General features: G+C 49.5%; 1 protein-coding gene across 15 annotated transcripts in view; it reads right to left on the bottom strand.

The window, feature by feature from the left end:
* The window catches only part of NPHP4 (nephrocystin 4), a 129951-nt gene that overhangs the window by 28954 nt on the left and 77436 nt on the right, over window positions 1-23561 (bottom strand). For 12 of the 15 annotated variants that reach the window (XR_013376187.1, XR_013376188.1, XM_077891448.1 and 9 more), the window contains 6 exons: window positions 23252-23403; window positions 22912-23103; window positions 22279-22466; window positions 8734-8894; window positions 5688-5865; window positions 170-295 (listed from right to left, as the gene is read on the bottom strand). Coding sequence is in view for 13 of the 15 variants with exons in the window: in XM_077891448.1 (XP_077747574.1) it covers window positions 170-295; window positions 5688-5865; window positions 8734-8894; window positions 22279-22466; window positions 22912-23103; window positions 23252-23403 (997 nt within the window). In the remaining 2 variants the exon portion in view is untranslated. The remainder of the gene's footprint in view (window positions 1-169; window positions 296-5687; window positions 5866-8733; window positions 8895-22278; window positions 22467-22911; window positions 23104-23251; window positions 23404-23561) is intronic. The other 3 variants (XM_077891455.1, XM_077891449.1, XM_077891452.1) reach the window with 1 other exon arrangement.

The following is a 23561-nucleotide window of genomic DNA, read 5'->3' as shown; positions in this document are numbered from 1 at the left end:
GAGGCAGGGCGCTGAGCTGGACACAACAGCCCCCACTCCCGCCCCCAGATCACACGTGTACCTGCATGCACACAGACACACACGCAGCCTTCCACCTCTTACTCTACCCCACCCCCATGTCAATCACAGCTACACATGGCCCACCTACCCCAACCCGCTCCCCACTCACATCTCGGACCCCCGCGCGAGAGGAGACTGCCTCCCTCGAAGTGTCTGGCTCCATCATTCGAAATGACCCGTGACCTGGAAGGTGGCAATGAGCTGGAATCTCTCACTCTCTGCTCACACACATGACCTAAATTAAAAACATCCCAGTATAAGGTATTAACACCAAAAAGAAGTGTGATGGGACACATCCATGTCCCCTGGAGGGAGTTCTGGGTTTCCAAGGGCCTGTCCATACCCCCTGGCCTGCTAACACCCCAAAACTGCACTCTGGTTCTGAGTCTGCTTGGCAGTTGAGAGGTGACGGGCAGGCGGGTCCTCTCGTACATGGGCAGTGGTGTCTGCTTTCCCACGGGGGTTAAGGCTGCAAGTACTCAGGACACTTTTTCACACACACTCAGTTCCTGGTCTCTGGAGCAGCCTAGCAGCCCTGCGACGTGGGGCAGCTCACACATTCCCACGCCAGCCTTTCCAATGTCACCCTGCTCATGGAAGGCCCTTGGGCATGTCCGCAAATGTCTGACTTTAAACATACTTGAAGGTAAAAGAGCCTCTGCAAGCTAGAATCTTCAGGAGCTGTTTTCACACAGAAGCCTTGGAGAGAAGCATGCAGCCTAGAGGGCCAAGCACAAGTCCAGAGGCAGAGCACACAGCACACCTGCCCCGGCTGAACGGGAAGCAGTGTCCCACTAACCAGCCAACATGTGCAAGGCTCAGGGGATAAGAACTGTTTGCCTGAAGAAATGCCTCTCCTAGGAGGACAGAATCATACCCTCAGGACCCGTGACCTCTCTCTGTGGACATGACTCCCAAGAGCACAGCTGAAGTCAGATTCCAAAATGAACCCAAGTTCCAAACACAAATGCTCATGCTGTGGGCTTCCATGATTCCAGCAGGATGGTGGTGATCTTTCTGGGAGCTATTAGAACAGGTACCCCTTCCCCTGGGTGCTCGTCTCCCGCCTCTCTGCGTCTCCTCCCACCTGGCCTCCACTCTGCCCTGCTCAGCTTCATCCGCCTCTGCCTCTGTCCTGTGGGACAGTCTGGGTGCAAGAGCAAGCCCCCCATCACAGCCGTGGGCTGGTCCTCAGCAGTGGTGACCAAGGTGACATTTTCATATCCAGCTGCCTAGCAGAAATGTCTTCCTCCCGACTGGTTCTGAGCTGAGCTGGGGAAGGGAATGCCTATGCTGCCAGGGAGGTCTCTGCCCTGCTGCCAATGGGGGCCGCCCCTGCAGACCCCAGGGAATGGCAGCTGGAGCCCAAGACATGGGTGTGACAGCTGACCGTCCCTTGGCATTGTGGAAAATGCTGGATTCAAAAATGAGAGACTGACACCACCTCTGGCCAAACCAAGAAGTGATTTACTTGGCATGGCTTAAAGCCTGGCCACAAACAGGTGAGCAGAGTCCTCCCCTAGGGACTTCCATTCTCATCATTTTCAAACTCCCTTGGTCATCTTGAGCGTTTTCTGAGCATCTCAAATCAGGCTGGCCTTCCCCCAGCCTTCCTGCAACAAGAGCCACTCCTGGTTATCTGCCCTTCTGCCTGCTAAATGGTGTTCACAGCTCAGCCAGTAGCCCTGGCAAGCGCCAGAGCATCAGCTGTCATCCACGCTCCCCGTCAGGAAGACCACTGTCGAGGGGCTTCCCTGACACAGCACCACACTCCGGGAATGGGGAAGCATGGAGCCCAAGCACCCACCCACCACAGGCAGAGAAGTCGGCTCCAAAGCCCAGGTTCGCCATGAGACTCCAGGCAGGCAGGCCTGTCTCCTCTGTAGCAGGTTCCTTACCTGCCTGGCCACTGTGGCCAGTGACCATCCTACCTGGGGTCTCTGCCTAGGGTAACCTCGGCGCCAGCCTGGTCTCTTGCTCTTCTGCCCCTACCTGGACGTCGGCTCTATATGTACAGCATACACTTGGACCTGCAGGCCCAGACTTCCGGGCAGACACCCTGTCGGCCACTCCCACCCCTCCCTCTAGCCCTGTGTCTTGAGAACAAGCTTCTTGAGCCCAGATGTTCTCAGCCTCTGCTCTGTTGAGAAGCACGGAACACTTCTCCACAGGGGTCTGCCCGCCACCCACCCACAGCTGCTTCTCTGCTCTTCCCCTCCAGATGCAGGGGCTGCAGTGTCTTCTGCCAAACATGGTCATCTCAGCATCACAAGGTAATAAAGCTCGTCCCCAAGAGTCGAGCCTGGTGTTAACACCCCTTCACTGGGATCAGCTGCTCACACCTCGGGGCCTGCTTTGTCACCTGAAGCCCAAGAGGAGCAGAATTCAAGGCAAGACAGGCTCTCATACTTGCTCATCCACCCATTCATGAACCTCTCATCACCAGGCCAGGTCACTGTGGCTGCTGCTGGGTGAGCATCACAGCAGGAACCAGGATGTCCCTGAGAAAGCCCCCAGGTCCCTAGGGGGACAGACAAGCCAGTAGGTGGACAGGCAGGGACAGAGAGCCTGGCTAAGTGGGCAGGAGACAGCCAGCTAGTGCCAGGGCCCAAGTCCCAGCACTGACACTACTTGCTCTGGTCCTACCCTGATTTCCAGGTGAGAGGGGAACAAAGCACCATCTGGCCCCAGCTGCACTCAGTTCCTGCCATGAGCTCAGAGACAGTCCCTGCTCCTGGCTCTCAGCTGCTTCTTCCCAGTGAGGGCAAACAGGGCCTGCAAGCTCTCCATCCCACCCTGAGGACCGGCTCCATCTGTCACCTGGCAGGGGGCACATACCACCTCCACTCACTGTTGGGGACAGCGGATTCATGCCACACCTGTGGGAACCTGGGGACCCTCCGTAGCCTTCCCTGAAGCACAGGCAGGGAGGCATTCACCATGTCAAGCTGAAATGCACGCAGCCTACCCTTAGCAGGCAACAGCTCTAGGGGGAGGGACAGGAACCAGGGAAATGGCTGCAGATCCGGATCTGGTGCAGACAGGTGCACTGCCAGGGCACACAACCGGGGTGCATGGCCGGCATTGTCAGAGCCCAGGCTCTCAGGACTCACGGCTGTCATCGCAGCATGTGGGACCAGCAGGACCATGTAGTCCCCTCCAGACAGACAAGGGCCATCCCTGAGTGTCACAGTTTCCTCTAACAGTATTTGCACTCAGAGCGTGGGTTCGTGTGGAAGGCTGCACAATAAGCTAGATCAGGGCAACATACACATGCTTACTCTGGGCCTGGATGTGGTGAAGGTGCTCACTTCTTCAGGGCAACATCTGCAATCTCAAGTTGCTGTGGGCTTTCTTACCCTTCCATGACACCGGGGTTAAGCTGGGGACCCACACATTTGCTGTGGGAGCGGAGACTCCCTCCAGATGAGCAGGGTTCCTGACTCAGCTGTGCAGCTACCTTCATTCCACGGTGGCAGCAGAGCACATCACCCCGTCTGACCCCAAACCCAGGCTCCCTGTCCACACCACCCAGCTCTCCTTCAACCCTGAGAATATGGTGCCAGGGGTCAGGGCAGCCCCTTGCTCCCCTGAGGAGCCCTGGAAGGGCTGCAGATACAAGTGACAATAGCTCCCCGATGAACCACAGCCACACCGGGATCCCGGGGACAGAAAAGCACCAGAGACACTGCAGTCTTGTCTGCAGGGACCATCGCGGAACCTAGAAGCCACCAGGCACAAGCACCCCGCCGCCCCCTTCCTATGGCAGATTCATGGGAGATCTGGGCTCAGAGAGGGCACCTCGTTCTGCAGCCTCACACTTGACAGCATACACTGGGAGTGCAGAGCCATGGAGCGCCGTCCAAGGCAAGGCCACGCCAGGCCCATGATGCTGTCCTGACCCTGCTTCTGTCCCCTGAAGCTCACACAGCCTCATCCAATATGCAGGCCTGCACCTGCTGCTTGGTTCTAAACACCCAGTTTTAAAAAAGAAATACAAGACACAATGCCATTTTTTGTTTTTTGGTTTTTTTTCAAAAAATGCAAAATTTACAGAGGAAACCAGACCATGGCTGTATGGACAGTGAGCTGCTCGCGCTCGTCCTTTGTCAATCCCCCTCCGCTTTGGCGCCTCTGGGCGGGTGTCTCTGACTCTCCCCCGTGCGCTATCGCTCCCTTGCAGGCAAAGTATGGAAATGACAATTTAAGATAACGTATAATAGAGCTAATCTTTCTTCTGAAGATAAGATTTAAAGCGCGGAGTCACTGCACATTTGTGGGCTGTGAATAAATATAAAAATAACCAATGCAATCTCAGAAGCAGAACGCTTCTTGCAGCTCCCTCACTCATAGGAGCTTCTGAATGATGTCTGCTTCTCACATACAGTTCCTTTTTTTCTCCAGAACCTAATTGAGTTTTGCTGTTTCCATATTGTCTGTTTTCAAGGCGGCCTCGGATCTTACAATTGTCAACAAGCAGGCAGAAACCTCCAGCCTAACTTAACGAGTATGCACGCCTCCTGCTGCTGCGGCCGCCCCAGCCTGCCCGCCTCCAAGCTGCCCGCACGAGTGCATGTGGCCCATGGGGCTCCAGGCTTTAAAGCCAGCCTGGGCTTTGAGGAATGGAAAATTCCCCCATAAACCATGAGAGGTTTGAGTCTCATCTAGACAGACATGGCTCCAGAAACCTCAAATGGCTTGGTTTCGTCCTGCTTTCCATTTCACCCCAAAAAACCTCAATCCTTCCATAGTCTCCTCAAGAGAGACTGAGTGGGCTTGTCCCCTGGCCCCACAGGGGCTCACTCCAGGCCCCTACCCAGTGGGAAGCACAGGAAGACATCTCAGGCCCCATATCCCCTGTCGATCAGGACCTCCGTGGAGCTCCCGGAATGGCCAGCCAACTCCACTGTAGCCACAGCCAGCCCCATACCCTGCCCCAGGCATGTGAACAACAGCGCACAGGGCTGCACTCAGTGTCTGAAGAGTGACCCTCAGACATCATTATATGTATGGTCAGAGTATAGGCTCTAAAGAAGTGTGTTTCTCTGTTCCCTTATGCCCAAGCTGCATCAAAGTTGAGAAACATTTTGCTTTCCTGTCCTATGATGAAGTAGGCTCATAATCTAGATGAAAATCTCTCCTGGAACCAGTCATTTTATCTGAGGATTTTCATAGAGATGTCACATAGACAACACCAAGAAACAAAATGTGGACAAGACTGAGATGACTAATGATTCCAAGTCCTGATCAGAAACCAAGAACACCAAACAACTAGTGCCAAGACAGGCTCAGGGGTCAAGGACAGATCTAGTGGTCAAAGACAGGTCCAGTAGTCAAGGACAGATGCTCAGTGGTCAAGGACAGGTGCTCATGGTCAAGGACAGATGCTCAGTGGTCAAGGGCAGGCCAAGTAGTGAAGGACAGATGTTCAGTGGCCAAGGACAGATGCCATATGATCAAGGACAGATGCTCAGTAGTCAAATAGTAAGAGTTTTTCTGAATTCCGGTTGATCATATGATGCCCACAATAGGACCACTGCCCTGAGGGAGCTCATGCACCAACTGGGAAAATGAGGGGCCACCCAGGAGACAGCATAAGACCAGGTAAAGCTGCCAGGGACTCTTACCCACGTTGGCCAACGTCAGGTGCAGCCAGCCCTTTACCACTGTGTAGACACCGATGGGCTTGACACAGCCAAATCTGGTCACATCTCCACTCACCACCACATCCTGTTCATATTCAGTCGCCACGACCTCAAGCTCATGCAGGACCTGCACAGCCGGCCGGCCTTGGCGGAGGAGATGCTGCAGAGAAAAAGGCACCAGTCAGAGGGTAGCCGAGGTAGAGCCCATCTTCTACTGAAAATCTACACTCTTGATATTGGGTCTTTCCCACAAATTCTTCAATTAAGTGCACCCCAATTCACCCACTGAGAAAATATCATGGATGCACAAACAGGCCTGGCAGCCACCCTCCTGGAACCCCTTCAATGGGGAGAACAATGGGAAACGAGCAATAGGAGAAGGCTGGGAATGCTGAGCAGACCCCATCTCCCAGTCAGTGAGAGCTTCAAGAAGGAGGTATGAACCAGGCCGGGGATGCTAAGGGCACACTAGGCCCAGGGTACAGAGCAGACCCCCCACACCCGGGGCCAGGAGCATCAGGCTTCAGCATGGCTGAAAGACAGGTGAGGCCTGGTTGTGGAGGTCCACATAAGGCCCAGGTTGGTCAGAGCCGGCAAGAGCAGATCCAGGACAGGCCTCCTAAACCCAGTGCTTTCTGCTAATCCAGTTCACCCCTCAGTGCCCTGCCTGAGCCTAAGTCATAGTGAGGCCTGCAATGGCCTCTTCCTGGGAGGCCTTGGGAAAATCACCTGACCTTTCAACTAGTGCTTCCCACTCACAAATGGGCATGTGGAGGTCAGACAAGCATCCCAACTTCTGGAATTCTTGCACTTCTACTACAGCAAACATGCCCAGCTCTGGGAGTGGAAGTGCCCCAAATGACCCCTCTGTAGTGGCTCTGGCAGCTTCTGGTTGCTTCAGGAGGATGAGGACCTGGCCGGACTCCCCAGCCACCCACCCGCCTACTCTGCGTGCCGAACCTCCCACACAGGCACACCTCTGACTCAGAACCACACTTCTGATGAGTTCTCATCTGGGGAGGGCAGAGAGTGACGGTAATAAGCACAAGCTTCCAAGTCAGAACTGGGCTAAAAGGCTGGGTCTGCTGTGGTCCGCGTGACCGTGGGCCTGTCTCTCAGCAGCACATGAAGACAGTGCAGTACAACTGGGCTGAGGACACCGTCCACGAAGTTCAAGAGCAATCAGATGCCGTGGCAACTGTCACTATTGTCCTAACAACACCCTTGTAGCCTTGGGAATGAGCTGAAGATTGGGCAAAATGTACGTCCAGATGTTCACTGCAACATTGCTCATGGGGAAAAAAAAATCACTCAGTGCCCAGCAACGAGAGCAAGTGAGACGAGTCCTAGTGTATCCATACCTTCCAGAAAATGTGCCTACCCAAGGCACACAGCTAGCTCAGCACCTGGAGTTAACAGGCGGTTCTCTCTTCTTACCTCATCTCCCATCTCTTCTATATAAATTATTAAGGTAAAGACCTTATTTTTAAAAAGTAAAATTTAATTTTAGTTTATCCAAGTTAAGTGTCAGTAATCACAACAGCATTTGTTTCAGGGGCTCTTTGTGGAGGACAATCTAGAGTAACGTCATCTCCAGGGACACAGGGACACCGGGCTCCGCAAGGGATGAGGCAGGAGCCACAGCGGGTCCCAAGGTAACATGGGCTCCTCTCTGCCCCTGCAGTGCCCTTCCTCCCCCGACTCCTACCTCCCTCTTCCCTCCACTCCCACTTCCCCCACTCCCTCCTCCCTCTATCCCTCCCCATCCCTCCTCCCCCATTCCTTCCTCCCTTCACTCCCTCCATCCACCTTCCCTCCTCTCTCCATCCCTCCTCCCTCTATCCCTCCACTCCCTCCCCTCATTCCATCCTCCCTCCATTCACCCTCCCTCTTCCCTCCATCTCTCCTCCATCCATCCCTCCTCCTCCGTCTCTCATCCCTCCTCCCCCACTCCCTCCTCCTTCCATCCCTCCTCTCTTTATCCCTCCACTCCCTCCTCCCGTTTTTCCTCCCTCCATCCCTCCTTCCTCTATCCTTCCTCTCCCTCCTCCCTCTTTTCTCTCCTCCCTCACTCCCTCCTCCCTCCATTCCTCACCCTTCCCCCCACCCCCATCCCCTCAATGCTCCTTCCATTTGCTCATTCCCAGCTACACAGCACCATGCCCACTGTGGGGGTCATGACTGCACTGAAGATGAAGAGCAGTCCCATTCCTACCCTCTAGAACTTTCACCAGCCAGCATCAGAGACAGACAAGCAATGGCCACGATGACCCCCTGGAATTGCACGGTGACCCAGAAAGGCCCAAGGGACCAGGGTGAGGAATGAGAACATCAGCCAATATCTACTGGGTGCTCACCACGGGGGACCCCTGCCCTCACTCCTCCTGCTCCCCTGGGGGCATCACTCCTGAGGGGTAGACACTGAATCGGGTGGAGGAGGGATGGTACAATCCAGGTTAGCCCTCAGAGGGAAGAGGGGAAGCTGTGTCCTCTCCCACCTCCGTCCCACAGCCGGGACATCGCGTCCCCAGTCCCTAGCCCAGGAGCTGCGGTGTAATTACACTGACCCTCTGGGTAGAAGCCCCAGGAAGAATCTTAAATTAACATATGGATTTAGGTTTTAGTGTAGGAGGAAGATGGAAAGCACAATTAGAGAAAGAATTAGATTCTAATTACAATTAGAAAAGCAGAGTTGAAGTAACAGATAGCAGGCACCAGGTGATCTCTGCACACCCAATCGATGACTCATCCTACCCTCTGTGGGCCAGGCCCCTGCTCTCACTGGTGGGGGGCAGAGGCAGAAGGGGACTGCACCTGTGGTCAGTCTGTAGGAGGAGCTGATGACTGAGGAATAATCTCGCATTACACAGCTGAGACTCTGGGAAAATCTTTTCCTTTGGGGAAGGACGGACTTTATGAACAAAGACATCAGATGACAGCCCACACTGGACGAGAACCAGCAACTGAGCAGACCCCCCCCCCAGGAGGGACACCCCACCCTAACCAGCCCGCTGCAGAGCACTGCCACCTTCATCTGGACGGCCGCAGATCCCACGAGCAGCAAGGAGTCTCCATCCCAGATGTCGATCTGGAGGGTCTGAGCAGCCATGTAGTGGGTGAACCAGCGCTGTTCTCCGGGTTTCAGGAACCCAGGTTCCACCAGGTACTTGAGTTGAAAGCCAGGTGTCCCTGTTCAGAGAGGCCCCGAATGAGCCCAAAAGTGATTTGAGTCATTATCATCTTCACATTTTGAAGAGACTCCTGCTGTGGTCACAATCACTAATTTCTGCTTCCGTCATAACTACAGTTTAATAAACACATTAATCAAAAATATCATAAAACATCCACATTTACAAAATACAGAGTCGTATGCAGAAGTCTCCATTTCTTTCCAATACATACAATGAACTCCTCCCAGAATACCCCAGGGAAGAATCTTGTGAAACAGTCTATCCTGAATGGGGACAGATATCCTGACGGGGCTGCCCAGGGAGGTCATTATTCTGTGTGCAGGGTTTAAGGGGAAACATGGTCTGCCGTCAAAAGTGGGACAGCACACATGAGCGCACGCGCACACACATGGAGCTCAGGCTAAGGTCAGGCTGAGCTGCCCTCACACAGCACCCCCCAGCGGCCACTACCAGGTCATCTCTGAGACAGCTTCTCCAGGTGGCATCACCCTCGATTCTAAACTGACAAAAACACCACTAAAATCATTAGTTAAACATTTCCCCCTTCCCATCAATAACCTATTTTCAGGGGCACCTGGGTGCCTCAGCGGTTGAGCATCTGTCTTTGGCTCAGGTCATGATACCGGGGTCCCAAGATCGAGTCCCACATTGGGCTCCCTGCATGGAGCCTGCTTTTTCCTCTGCCTATGTCTCTGCCTCTGTGTGTCTCTCATGAATAAATAAATAAAATCTTTAAAAAAAAATATTTTCAGAGCCTCTGACGAGTAGAATACTACCATGTTTACTCAGCATTGGGAAGCGCGACCCAAGTCAGTCTCTGCCTCTAGCCACCTCAGCCCCTGGGGAGCGGGGTGGGGGTGGGGGGCACACAGTCATGAACGTCCCCTCTCCTCTCAAGACTAGAACAGTGCTTCTAGTTGAAGGAGGGAAGCGGGTTGGGATGGGACACAGCACCACTGAGGGCCTCGCATGGGCCTACGGGACTAAGCCAGGACCAGTTGCCATAGGCCTGGCTCCGACCACAGTGAGAATTCACAGGGACACCTCATTAAGGGAGCCCAGCAATAAGGAATCAGGAAAAAGGCTCAGAGAGGGGGTGGTAATGACATCATGCAGCGGCAGGCCAGTCCTTAGTATCACATATCCAGTGACCAGACAAAAGTCACAGGGCCAATGGAGGCCAAGGACACCTACCACCCTTGCCCCAGTGCCACCCACCAGCTGAGACCTAAAGTGGCCTGTGACAACTGGTCATTCTCAGGACACCGCCTAAATAATGGGAGCCAAGGCTGGCTCCTTAGATGCATGGTGAGGACCAGACAAAGACCTATAAACACCCAAGACCCTGCTCATGGCCCGAATGGTATGGCACCCCATACCAGGCCCACCTGGGCTGCAGGAGAAGGAAGAGCTCAGCCACTGGCTTCTACACTGGTCATACTTCTGATTCGAGGAGACAGAACAGGTTTGACCTCTGTGGGCCAACTTCCCAAACGATGCCTACAGACACCAGCCTTGGGAGCTCCATACTCCACCTCCAGCATCGCCCAGATCCACAGACCCTCCATCCAGAGTTCTACCTGCTCCCCAGTGATGCATGTCCCAGATGGACCCTCCATCCTTCCCACACCAGCTCCTTATCACATCGTCCCAAAGTACTTCCTTGGCACCAGACCCTTGCAACGCCCATGCTAGGCTGGCTCCCGCTCCACCACCACTGCATCCACTCAGCTGCCTGGCCCTTTGGCACACCATTAACTCACACTCATCAAATAACTGCAGTGCCCCCAGCATGTGCACCAAGCACCACGCAGGGATAACTTGAGAGAGAAGGACGGACAGGGAGGGTCCCCACCTGATGGAGCTCATGGTCACAGGATAACACACTCAGTCCAGAGCTAATGGCGTGCTGAGTACCTGGGGGAGGCATGTGGGGCTGTGGGGGCCATCCTGGTCTGGGCCCAGCCTCAGGGCTCTCATGCTGGAGGCTCCCAGTTCCTCCTGCCACAGGCTTGGGCCCCTTTACTTCTATCCAGCTCTGACAACCGGCTCCTCAGTGGCCTTCCCTGAGGTCCACACTCCCTGCAGTCCATCCCACTACACAGCCAAAGCATCCACAAAGGGAACCCTGTGTCCTCCATCCTGCTCAGAAGTGAGCAATGATACTGACCATCTACTCACACAAGACAGACCTCAGGGGCAGTGGCACCTCCCCAGGGTCCACTCAGGTTCCCAAGCTTACCTCCCTCACCCCCTCTCAAACACCAAGCCCCAGCCCAGCTGGCTCCATTCTGAGCCTCAGTCCAGCCACACCCCCACATCCAAGTGTGGTAGGTACTCTTCCTCCGGTTGGATGGTCCAGTCTCCATCTCTCCTTCATGACCCACAAACACCCCTACTCTGCGAAGGCATCCACAACTTTCACAGATGACAGGCACTTTATACCACTATGGTCTACAATCCACAATGAATCCACAATGAATATACAGCAGCTGGGAATATCTACACACCATATGACAAAGCAAAAATCTAGAGACGCAAGGAGAAACAGATAAAAACATAATAATAGGAGAGATCAACTAATCACTTTGTTTTCAGGGCAGGCCAAGAGGGCAATAAACAACAGCATGGAAGGCCAGCCAAGATAATCCATCACATAGAGCGTATACATGTACATATGACACCATTCCCTGCTAACATTGAATATATCTTTCGAGTCTATCTGGAACATTAATAAAAATTAACTATATACCTGGCCACGAAGAAAACCTGAATACGCTCCAGAAGGTGAAAATAACACAAACAATATTCTCTGAATACAATGCAACAAATTAGAAACTGGAAACAATTTTTTAAAAACTAATTTACAGCTTACTTTTAAATAACTTGATGTCAAATGGAAAACAAACTCCAGGGCAGCCCAGGTGGCTCAGCGGTTTAGCACCACCTTCAGCCCAGGGTGCAATTCTGGAGACCTGGAATCGAGTCCCACATCAGACTCCCTGCATGGAGCCTGCTTCCTCCTCTGCCTCTGCCTCTCTCTCTGTCTCTCATGAATAAATAAATAAAATCTTAAAAAAAAAATCCAAACAGATTTTCTACAGAATAATGAAAATACTACTTATCTGAATCACCAAAGCATAAAGCTGTAATCAAAGGAAAATTCATAGCCTTGAATACTTTGCATCCACAAAAACAAAAGAATTAAAGTGAATTAAGCAACTCAAATTAGAAAAATAACACTGAAGAATACAAAAAAAAAAAAAAAGGCAAGAAAGATAAAGATGAATTTTAATTGGTTAGAAAATAAGAAAAGAGCAAAACCTGCATGAATGTGTCTTTGGAGAGTCAGGGAAGCAGGAGTGAGGACATGAGAGGATGCCCATATCCCTGTCCCATGTCCCATTAGGGCAGTTCTCCCGAGGTTAACCTGGATTCAGCAGAACCCCCATAAAGGGCAAACAGTTTCACATGGAAAACCAACCCAGCCAGAATGTGGGGGGATGGTGGTGGGGCTGCAGGGAAGAAGAGCATGGTGGAGTGGAGGGAAAGCTGTAAGAGCAAAGTTGCACCTCTAGCTCCACAGCACACCCACTGTGTGGACAAGTGGTCTAATGCAGAGCTTGGCAAACCACAGCCCACAGGCTGATTCAGCTGTAAGCTAAGAAGAGCTTTCACATTTTTAAAGGGTTGTTAAAAAAGAAGATTCCAGAGAGAACATATATAACCCAGAAAGTCTGAAATATTTACTATCTGGCCCTTAACAGAAATCAGTCTGCCAACCTCTGGTCTAATGAAACAAAATATAAAATCCAGAAATAAATCTGAGCCATAAAAAAAGGGTATAAGGTAAGGGTGGCTCTCAAGTCACTTTAGAAAAAGATGGACTTTCTTCTAATAAATGGCACTGGGTCAAAAGAACAGACGTTTGAAAAAAAAGATAAACCTGGACTCCTATGTTCCATAGCACAACAGGACAAACTACAAATGGACCAGAAGTCTCATGTAAAAAATGAAACCTATAAGGCCCCTGGAGAAAACGTGTGTGGATCTCTTTATGAACCAAGGAGAATACCCTCGCATCCATGACTCAGGAATTTAGAAGCAATAAAACTAAAGACCACCACATTAAATGGCATAACAGCAAAATTTTATGGGGTACCTGCAAGTCTCAGTCTCAGGGTTGTGGTTTTGAGCCCTACCCTGGATGGAGAGATTACTTAAAAATAAAAATCTTGGGATCCCTGGGTGACTCAAAGGTTTAGCGCTTGCGTTCAGCCCAGGGTGTGATCCTGGAGACCTGGGATCGAGTCCCACGTGGGGCTCCCTGCATGGAGCCTGCTTCTCCCTCTGCCTGTGTCTCTGCCCCCCTCTCTCTCTCTCTCTCTCTGTCTCTCATGAATAAATAAATAAAATCTTTTAAAAAAAAATCTTTAAAAATAAAACTTTACATAGCAAAACACACCAAGAGCAAAGTAAAAATGACCAAAACAGGAGAACATATTTCCAATTTATATCACAAGTAATAGCTAATCTCCCCAAGAAACAGACTTCCCAAAATAGAGGACAGAACAAGAATTGGATTTAAAAAATGGGAAAAAATATGAATAGAGGTTTGCAGATAGACAAATATCCAAGATGCTCAATTTCACTCATTATAAGAGAAATGCAAACTAAAACTTCATTAAGATCTATCTCACATCGATCAGATTATACAAATCCCGAAGTTTATGCCACATTTTGTGGGCAAGGCCCTGAGGAAATAGGCAGCCCCATGCGCTGCAAGCGGAGCTTGGAAGGCCATCGAATGACAGGGGAGTGGCTGATGGCTACAATCTGATTGTTAGTAACGCCCCCCAAACACATGTCCACACACAGAGAACATATAAACAAGGTTACAAGCTACTACATTATTTGAAACTCAAAGCCTGAAAGCAGCCTGAACGTCCATCAGAAGGAGGTTGACCTGAATCAATCACAGGGCACACGCCCAGTGCCAGACGATGTAGCTGTGAAAACAGTGCAGGGGGTCCCCACATGGAGTCAAGCTCAGGACAGAATGTTAATGGAAAAAAGCAAAGTGATAAAAGAGCATATTTGGTATGCTATCTATTGAATAAGGAAATAAGGAGAAATAAAAATATATTTGCTTACTTGCTGAAACAAACAGAAACATCAGAAGGAGAAGCCAGAAACTGGAAGCCTGGTTACCTCCAGGAGGCCCTGCAGGGAGCACATGGTCTAGAGGGTACAACGGTTTTAGACTGTGAGCCATGTAAATATTCCAAGAAATTATACCAGAAGGGAAAGAAAGCCAATAAAAAATTGATAACAAATTGAAATAAATGAATCTGACTGAATATCAAATTGGTAACAGCTCCACAGAGGAAAGCATGAGCTGCAGGGATTCTGACATGCTGAACTAACTATGTCCCCAGCGGGATGTGGCTCCGCCCTAGAGAATGCCAGAAACCTCAACCCTCTTCACTCAGCACGCGTGCCCTTAGCAGTAATACTGGCAATGAAATTCTAAAAGTACATTATAGAAATCATAAGGAAAGCAAGCCATATGATCAGGAAGCATGATTTTCAGTATAAGATGGAAAAGATAAAAATAAATTAAGGAAAAAACCCTAAATCTGAATTAGAAATATCAATGTGAACTCATGTTTGAATATATATTCTCCAGCCCTGCCCAGGGAAAGGCCCGGAAGCAAGGCCATGCAGGACCAAAAGTAGCCCAGCCCTCAGTCTCCAAAAGCAAATCCCATGCAGGAGAAGCGGCTGGTCCAGGTCAAAGGCAGAGGAAGTCCACAGGAGCCGAGGATGCTGGGCCACCCAAAAGGCAAGGCCATGCCCAGGCTCCTAGGTTAACCAGGCCACCAGCAGCCAAACAGAGGGGAAGTAGTAGTAATGAATATATCACAGTGAATAGATATCAGAGTGATTCAAAAGCCAACACAAGAAACAAAGAAAAAAGACATATAAAACCTCAATTGTTACCACCAGAGTAACTGTCACAGCTTCTGACTCTGAAAACTGGAAATTAAAGGGAAAGTATCAAACATTTGCTCTGTTTTGGAGGATGTATACATAGTTCACTCTTGGTTGATAAGGGAAAACTGGTTTTTTAATAAAAGAATGTCAGTGAATAAAGGGAAACCAAATGACAAATTAAGAAAAATTACCATTGCAAATTCCAATTAAAGACCTGGCCCAGGGGATCCCTGGGTGGCTCAGCAGTTTAGTGTCTGCCTTTGTCCCAGGGCGTGATCCTGAAGTCCCGGGATCAAGTCCCACATCGGGCTCCCTGCGTGGAGCCTGCTTCTCCCTCTGTCTGTGTCTCTGCCTCTCTCTCTCTGTGTCTCTCATGAATAAATAAATAAAATATTTAAAAAAAAAGACCTGGCCCAGGATGTAAAGAAGTGGGTAAAATGTTGTTGGGTGGATATTCACATGGAGCTAATGACGGGCCTGAGTAGTCCATGCTGAGAGCCAAGGGGAATGGCCCCCTGCTCCCCAGAGGGATGAGGGGTAGATGGAGCCAGTGCCCTGAGAATAAGAGGCCTGACCTCCACACTGCTGATGAAATCCAGGCCCGGGGGAGTGTCAGCCCTACCTGCCCGTGCACAAGCCCTTCGGGGAGAAACCAGCAGATGCACACAGAATGAGTGACGTTCTATGTGACAATTGGTCTGGTACCTTCCAGTGGCCACTGTCCCTGGAGAGAGAATGCAGGGGACTATTCCAGATGAAAGGAGCTTGGGGAGGTAACTCCCAGCACAACCCAGGACCCAGACTGAATGTTGGAGTGAAAAAGTCACTGTCACAAACATACAAGGAAAAACCAGGAAAGGAAACAGTGAGATCCCGCTCATTGTCAGTATGATGGAGGCTGGTTTTCAATAGAGCCTGTTGCTATGTTCAGAGGCAAACCATCACCTCACCTGCTACTGACTTTCAAATGATTGAGGGAAAAAGATGAACAGTTAACTCTCAAGCATGTCCAATGGCCTAGACACGATCTCCATGGCAGAGGACATGGGACTGGATGCGGAGATCCACCGAAGAAAAAGCAGGCAAGGCAGCACCAGATGGACCCAGAGGAGGACTGGCAAGCCCCAGATGAGACTTTAGCCCAGGGGGGAGGGGGGTCTCTCGGATGACAGCTCAATGACTCCAGCGCCCTTGGTAATAAGGAAGGTCACTGAAACACCAGGAGGAACAAGTTAGAAAAATCCAACTCCAGGCCTGAAAGCAAAAGACACGAAAGGAAGGAAGGTACCGTGTGTGTGGAGGACGGCCCACTAACACCTGGACCCCTGGAAGGAGCAGGGGCACCAGCGAGCATGGAAGCCCTAGGGGCACACCCCAGTCCTAAGGAGAGGAGATAACAAGAAACAATTCTACTCACAACCAGGAACACCAAGAAACAGGAGCCTCGGGCAGAGGCCACCAGACCCAGGGCGGCAGGTTCCAGAAGCTTCTGTTCAGGAGGCCACCACGTCTCCTGCTGGACCAGATCTACTCCAGCAGATGTGCCCTGGGAGAAACTGCTTGGCAAATTGAGTAAAGATGAACATGTGGGACCCTATAGCAATTTCACTCCTGGGCACACCCCCAACACCAGTGCGGGCACATATGCACCAGAAGAATGCTCACCACAGCATTATTCAAAAGAAATAAGCTGGGAACAGGGGGATCCCTGGGTGGCACAGCGGTTTGGCGCCTGCCTTTGGCCCAGGGCGCGATCCTGGAAACCCGGGATCGAGTCCCACGTCGGGCTCCCAGTGCATGGAGCCTGCTTCTCCCTCTGCCTATGTCTCTGCCTCTCTCTCTCTCTCTCTCTCCCTCTCTCTGTGACTATCATAAATAAATAAATATTAAAAAAAAAAAAAGAAACAAGCTGGGAACAATACAAATGTCTATGGACAACCAATCAGATAAATGGTGTGCAATACTCAGAGACTTCTATACAGCCAAGATAAAGGACAAACTACTGCCCCACACAACAACATGCGTGGACCTCATAGACACAATATCCAGTGGAAGTAAGACTGGGAAAGGCACACGCAAGATGATCCTATTTCAGTTCAAAACTGCAGGTGCACTGGTCTACAGGGCCAGAATTCAAAGAGTGGTCACCCCTGGGGAAGCCACCGATGGTGGGAAAGGAGAAGGCTGGGAGAGGCCTGGGGATGGGTCTGCGGCCCTATCTGAGTGGGCTGGTGATCACACAGATGTGTTCACTGTGTACAAGTTACAGCTGTTATAAAAATTAACTCAAAATGGGTCACAGACCCAAATTTGAAACACAAAACTTAGATACTCTTGAAAGAAAATAGAGGACAAAATTCCAGGTGTGGTGACGAGTGTTTACCTCTAACACCAAAGACACGAACGATCCATGACAGAAATAATTGATAAATTGGACTCCATTAAAATTACAAACCTCTGCCCTCCGAAAGACACTGGTAAGACCGTGAAAAAGATGAGCCACAAGCTGGGAGAAGATATTCGCAAAGCACACATCTGATAATAGTGCAGGCAGGCAAAATATAAGAAGGATCTCTTTAAAAATACAATAAGAAAATCCGTTCTACAAACAGGTAAAATATCTGAACAGACACCTTCCCAAGGAAAGACTCATGGCAAGCAAGCCCATGAGAAGATGCTCCGCATCACACGTCATCAGGGAAATGGAAATAAAAACAACAGTGAGATGTCACCATGTACATATGAGAATGGGCACAATCCAGAACGCCATCAACACCAAATGCTGGGAGGATGTGGGATAGCAGGGACGCTCACTCACTGCTGGCAGAAATGCAACATGGCACAGCCACTCGGGAAGACAGTTGGGCAGTCTCCTACAAAACCAAACATACTCTTACCATACAACCATGCAGCCATCCTTCTAGAAGTTACCCAAAGGAGTTGAAAATTTATGTCTACACAAGATCCTGAGCAAAAATGTCCATGATTGCTCTAGTCATAATCACCAAAAACTGGAAGCAACGAAGATGCCCTTCAGTAAGTAAGCGAATGGATGTCCATCTAGACAGTGGAGTATTATTCAGCACTAAAAAGAAATGAGCTACCAAGCCACAAAAAGACATGGAAGAGTCTCAAATGTGTACTACTAAGTGAAAGAAGCCAGTCGGGACAAGCTATATACTATATAATTCCAAGTGTATAACATCCCAAAACAATGAGGACAGAGGAGGGGGTGACGGGGCAAAGAGGTGGAGCTCAGGGCATATTTGGGTGGTGAAATTATTCTCTACGATATTGCACAGGGATACAGATGCTCGGCATTTGTCAAAATCCATAGAAGGTACACCACCGAGAATAAGCCTTGTGAACTCTGAGCTTTAGCTAACAACAAAGCATCAACACTGGTTCAGCAACTAGGGGAACTTCTGGGGCAAGGGGTGGATGGGAACTCTGTACCCCCAGCTCAATTTCTCCATAAACCTGAAACTGCTCTAAAAAGTAAAATCTATAAATTTTTTAAAATTCGGGGAACTGAACACTGTGTTGCATGCATGTTAAATTTCATTAACAAAAGAAAACACATCCTAAGTGAGACTCTAGTGGGGCTAGGCACTGAGCTATGGGGACCTGAGCTGGGGCTGCTGGAGGAAGCCTAGCCCCAGCCAGGTGCCCAGGCAGTGGGGTGGTGGACCTTTGGCTGAGCCTCATCAGGTAAGACACTGAAAAGAACTTGTTTTGGACTTCAACTTAAGGTTTTTGGACTTCGAGTCTTAATCCAATAATGACAAAATGTGATTTTGGAGCTTAATTTCTTTGGACTTCAACTTACAAGGAAATTTAATTTTTGGACTAATTTCTCTCTGGGAAACTCCTAATGGAAAGGATTTATATTTGAATCAGGAGTACCTCTCCATGGTTGGCCTTTTGAATTAAATTACCTGAACACTATTCATTTAACCTCATCACAGAACCTCTGGTGAACCACTCCAGATAGAGCAGATAGATGGGGCTGGGAACAGGAAATGAAAGAGGAGACAGTTTCTCAGCAAAGGTGCCTGGGAGCCTTGAAATCGATGCACTATTCTGATCCATTTCAGAGCCTTCTGAGGGCATGAGCTAAACTGTCCACCAATGGTCCCCAGGAGCATCAGCAAAGGGAAGGCAGTTGGTTTGGGACAAGTGGTCCCAGGATTGTTAGGAAACCCAGGGAGTTGAGAAAAGAAAACCTAGAGTATTGCAAGAGAGCATCCTTAGCTGGCCACACACTTCATGTAGTGGGGACCCCCTACAGTCACCCTCTGCCCAGCACATGCCTCTCCCAGACCAAAAGCAGCTCATGGGCTGGAGGGTTTGGGAGAAGGAACAGGGCCTGAGCTGTGCCCCCATCTCCTCTCTCTTTCCAGATTTGTCTGCAGGAATCGAGGGCTCTACCCCAGGGTCTGTGGCCAGGTGGTCCTACCTCTGTCGGCAGCAAAGCCCATCTGATGAGGTGAGCACCAGCAAGCACACCCAACTATTGGGCTGACCAGTGCCTGCAATAGCTCTGACCCTCTTGACTGATTCTGACCTTGGACAAGGGACAACAGCATAACCTGCTGTACTTATGACTCCCCTACCCCAAGCCCAGACAGACTCTGTCTACTACCTGTTTTCTAAGCATTTATGCTTATTTTAAAATTTCTCTCCTTCTACTTATATTGAATTTGTTCTGGTTGTTTTCTTCAAACTTCTTGAGTTGAACAATTAGATCAGAATTTTTAAAAATACTTTCTTCTTTCCCAATACAAGCACTTAAAGCTGTAAATTTCCCTATAAATAACATTTTACCTGGATCTCATTTGTTTTGCAATATTTGCAACATGATTTTGTGATACCGTTTTCAATAACCATTCTTATTTTGATTTCTTCATTGACCCACAGAATAAATAAAAGTATGCTTTAAAATTAAAAAAAAAAAAACTAGCAGTTCGGAGCCTTTTTAGGGGAGGGAGTGGTTGATTTCTGACATGTGGTATTACAGTCAGAGAATGTCATGCCATTCAGATCAGATACTGGTCTCCTGGAACATGGTGATGCCTGCACGGTGGCCTAAAACATGCACACGTATACGTGACTGATCAGTTCTTGTAAATTAGTCTCAAGCGTGCTTGGAAAGAATGCACATCCTCTAAATTGGTTCTATAGGTTTTATAAGATTATTTTTTTAAATTGTATCTTATTACATCCTTGATTATTTTCTGCTTGATGCGTCAATTCACTTGGAGGTTCATCACCTTCCACAACCATAGATTTGTCAATTTCCCCTTCTAAAGTCTGTCAATGTGTCAACATTTCTTTTGTGTTTTGAAGCTGCTTGTTGGCAGTTCACAGGTTCAGAATTATTTATTTTCCTAGTGATTATTCTCTTGATTATATTTAATAGGCTTCTTTATCCTCATTACCGCATTTGCCTTTTGTCTCTTTTGTCTGATGCTAATGTCACCAAACTACTTTCACTTGATTATCATTTTAATATGGCATTTCCCACCTGTTCTTTCTACTGAAGGGGCAGCAAGGATTCCCAGCTCTGCCCCTCAAAAACCCTGCCACTGGCCAAAGAGGGGTAACTCATCATTGATAAAAACAATATATTTGGTATGTTTTGATCCATTGCAGTGTGGTTTATAATGATGCCAGAAACAAAAGCCCTTGGCCCCACTTTCAAACAATGCTAGGGAACTGGCTCATTATTTTGAAAATTTGTAAATAAATGGGAAGAACTGAACACCATTCTGCCTTTCCTACATGGACTACACCTCAAAGTAACCCCATAGTTGAGGAGGGCAAGTTTCTCTATATGGAAGGATTCCAGTTGAGAAACAAAAAGGTGTTCCAGATGGGGATCCCTGGGTGGCTCAGCAGTTTAGCGCCTGCCTTTGGCCCAGGGCGCGATCCTGGAGACCCGGGATTGAGTCCCGGGATCGAGTCCCGCGTCGGGCTCCCAGCATAGAGCTGCTTCTCCCTCTGCCTGTGTCTCTGCCTCTCTCTCTCTTTCTCTCTACGTCTATCACAAATAAAAAAAAAAAAAAAAAAAAGGTGTTCCAGAAGTACAACATCACCACTGTTCAACCTTGAGCAAAATAACCAGCCTATGGGCAACCATCCTAACAGCCACTGACTATCCACAGAAAGAAGGGACCAGCCCCTGCACAGCCCCAGCCCCAGAGAGTTCCTGCCCAAAACAAAAACATCCCTCTGACCGTGCATAGAGATCTCCAATGTCCAGGAAAAACAGGTGACAGAGAAGGGCACTGTAAATGTCACCACTGGGAGGCAAAACCCAAGTGTAGATGGTGCGAAGCTCTGAAGGATGAAGCAATGTGGGTACTTCAACAAATAACACAACAACCAAGGCCAGGGGCGGCAGGGGAGCTGCAGACACACACACTGGAGAGTCATGTCACCGCAACTCACACCTTCCCAAGATCTTGATCTGAACAAACTATTAAAAACTGTATCCTCCATAAAAACAAACAAACAAAAATCCTTCTTCCATCAAGTTCGAAAAAGTTTTTTATAAAGTTCCTGGGAAAATTTGAACAGTAGCTAAATATTTGATAACATTTAAGGGATTATTATTAATTTTAAGCAGGATAATACTGAGTTTATGTCCTCTCAAACAAGACTATTTTTTTTCAGATATCTTTTTTTTTTCTTTTCTTTTCTTTTCTTTTCTAATTTGTTCAAGATGTTTCCTCTCTCTGGCATCCCACTACCCTCTATTTCTTCTTCTTCTTTTTTTTATAAATTTATTTTTTATTGGTGTTCAATTTGCCAACATATAGAATAATACCCAGTGCTTATCCCGTCAAGTGCCCACCTCAGTGCCCGTCACCCAGGCACCCCCACCCCCCTCCCACCTCCCCTTCCACCACCCCTAGTTCGTTTCCCAGAGTTGACTCTTTACTTTTTAAAAATACATAAGGAAATAGTCACAGATTTTGCTTCGAGGGATCTAGGGTCTGGGGGGGCGGGGCACAGTTGACAGCTGCTGGCACCCACTGGCAGAAGCACTGGTTCATTACACTATTCCTTCAAATTCTGCACGTAGGGATCCCTGGGTGGCGCAGCGGTTTGGCGCCTGACTTTGGCCCAGGGCGCGATCCTGGAGACCCGGGATCGAATCCCACGTCAGGCTCCCGGTGCATGGAGCCTGCTTCTCCCTCTGCCTGTGTCTCTGCCTCTCTCTCTCTCTCTGTGACTATCATAAATAAAAAAAAATTAAAAAAAAAAATTCTGCACGTGTTCGAATATTTTCACCATACAATATTTTGTAAGTAATACAATTTATAAACAAGGCTCAATGCTGGATTTCTCACATCTTTGCCAGACACATAAGCACTTACCAGCATCAGAGGAGCCATCTTTGTCAGTGAGAACCAGGAGATACAACAGGGAACCAGAGCCTGTCCTGCCCGTCTCGTCCAGCCTGATCAGCTGCAAGCGTGGCGTTGTCACGGGTGGGAAGCGATAGAACTGGAAGGTGAAATACACGGTCTTTGGCCACGGTGCTCCCTGGCAGTCCTGGGACACTCTGAATCCAAAAAAAGCCCCAAATTAATCAAGTATCCATAGCAGAGAACCTGGGTTTTCAAGAGCCCAGCACCACAGGCAAGACACTGCCTCATCCACCCACATGAGCAGCTCTACTGGGATCTCGGGGAGCCCGTCAGACAGCAACCCATTTCAGCCCCATCTGGAGAACCCTGCTCTCAGAGCTACATGAATACCAAGAATTGGCCAACAACACTGTCCATGTCAATGACAGAAGTTCAGGCAAAGCCAGTTTCACAGCATCTAGAGATGGCTGTGTGAGCACCCTAACCAAATAAAAACAAAAACACATAGCATTCCTTAATCCAGGAAGACCTCAGCATAGAGAGTCCTGCCAACTCAGAGCCATACAGAGGGGTTTCTTCAATGCAAGGAAAGTGAAAGCCAGGTAAAGAGTAACATAAATAGAATATTTAAGATCGCACCTGCTAAAGGCAAGAAAATGCAGCACTATCTCATTGCTTTGTAGACAATCTGATTCTTCCTTTTGGGGGTTGAATTTCACGGGATCTGTAGGATTTACAGCCTCGGCTGGTTGCTTATTGGCATCCAGAATCTCAGGAAAGCCGCAGGCTTGCAGGAGCACCATTGAGGCTCGTGAGAGCTTACTTCCAGAGCTAAAACAGAAAGATCATGGTGGCCGGCCTCCAGAAAAGGGCCGGCAAAGAGGTAGGACCTGCCGACAACCCCTCTCTGGGGAAAGCCTGTTGTTCAGAGTCAGTCTTCCCAGCACAGCATGCCAGGGGCCTCAGGGCCACCTCTCACCTCCTGGTCTGGGCTCCCACAACAATCGGGGTGTGCACCGGCGTAAAAGGCAGCTCCTGCAGCTGTTCAGCAACAGAGGCTCCCAGGACCAAGGACGCCTGGCTCAGCTGGGCCTCCAGGTGAGAGATCCTGCCCTCCGAGGGGGGCTCCTGCTGAGCAAAATGCGGCCCCAAGTGAGGCCAACAAGGATCCCAGCCTGTAACAACTGAGGAGGCTGAGATGGGGGGGTGTTCATTGATGAGCCACCTGTCGGACTGCTAGCTTCAGCAAAGGAAAATACAGGACGCCCAAGTGCCTCTTACACTTTAGG

The sequence above is a fragment of the Canis aureus genome, chromosome 3 (genome assembly GCF_053574225.1).
Source record: "Canis aureus isolate CA01 chromosome 3, VMU_Caureus_v.1.0, whole genome shotgun sequence".
Classification (NCBI taxonomy): domain Eukaryota; kingdom Metazoa; phylum Chordata; class Mammalia; order Carnivora; family Canidae; genus Canis; species Canis aureus.
The sequence above is the reverse complement of the archived record's forward strand: the minus strand, read 5'-3'. Positions and strand labels throughout refer to the sequence as shown.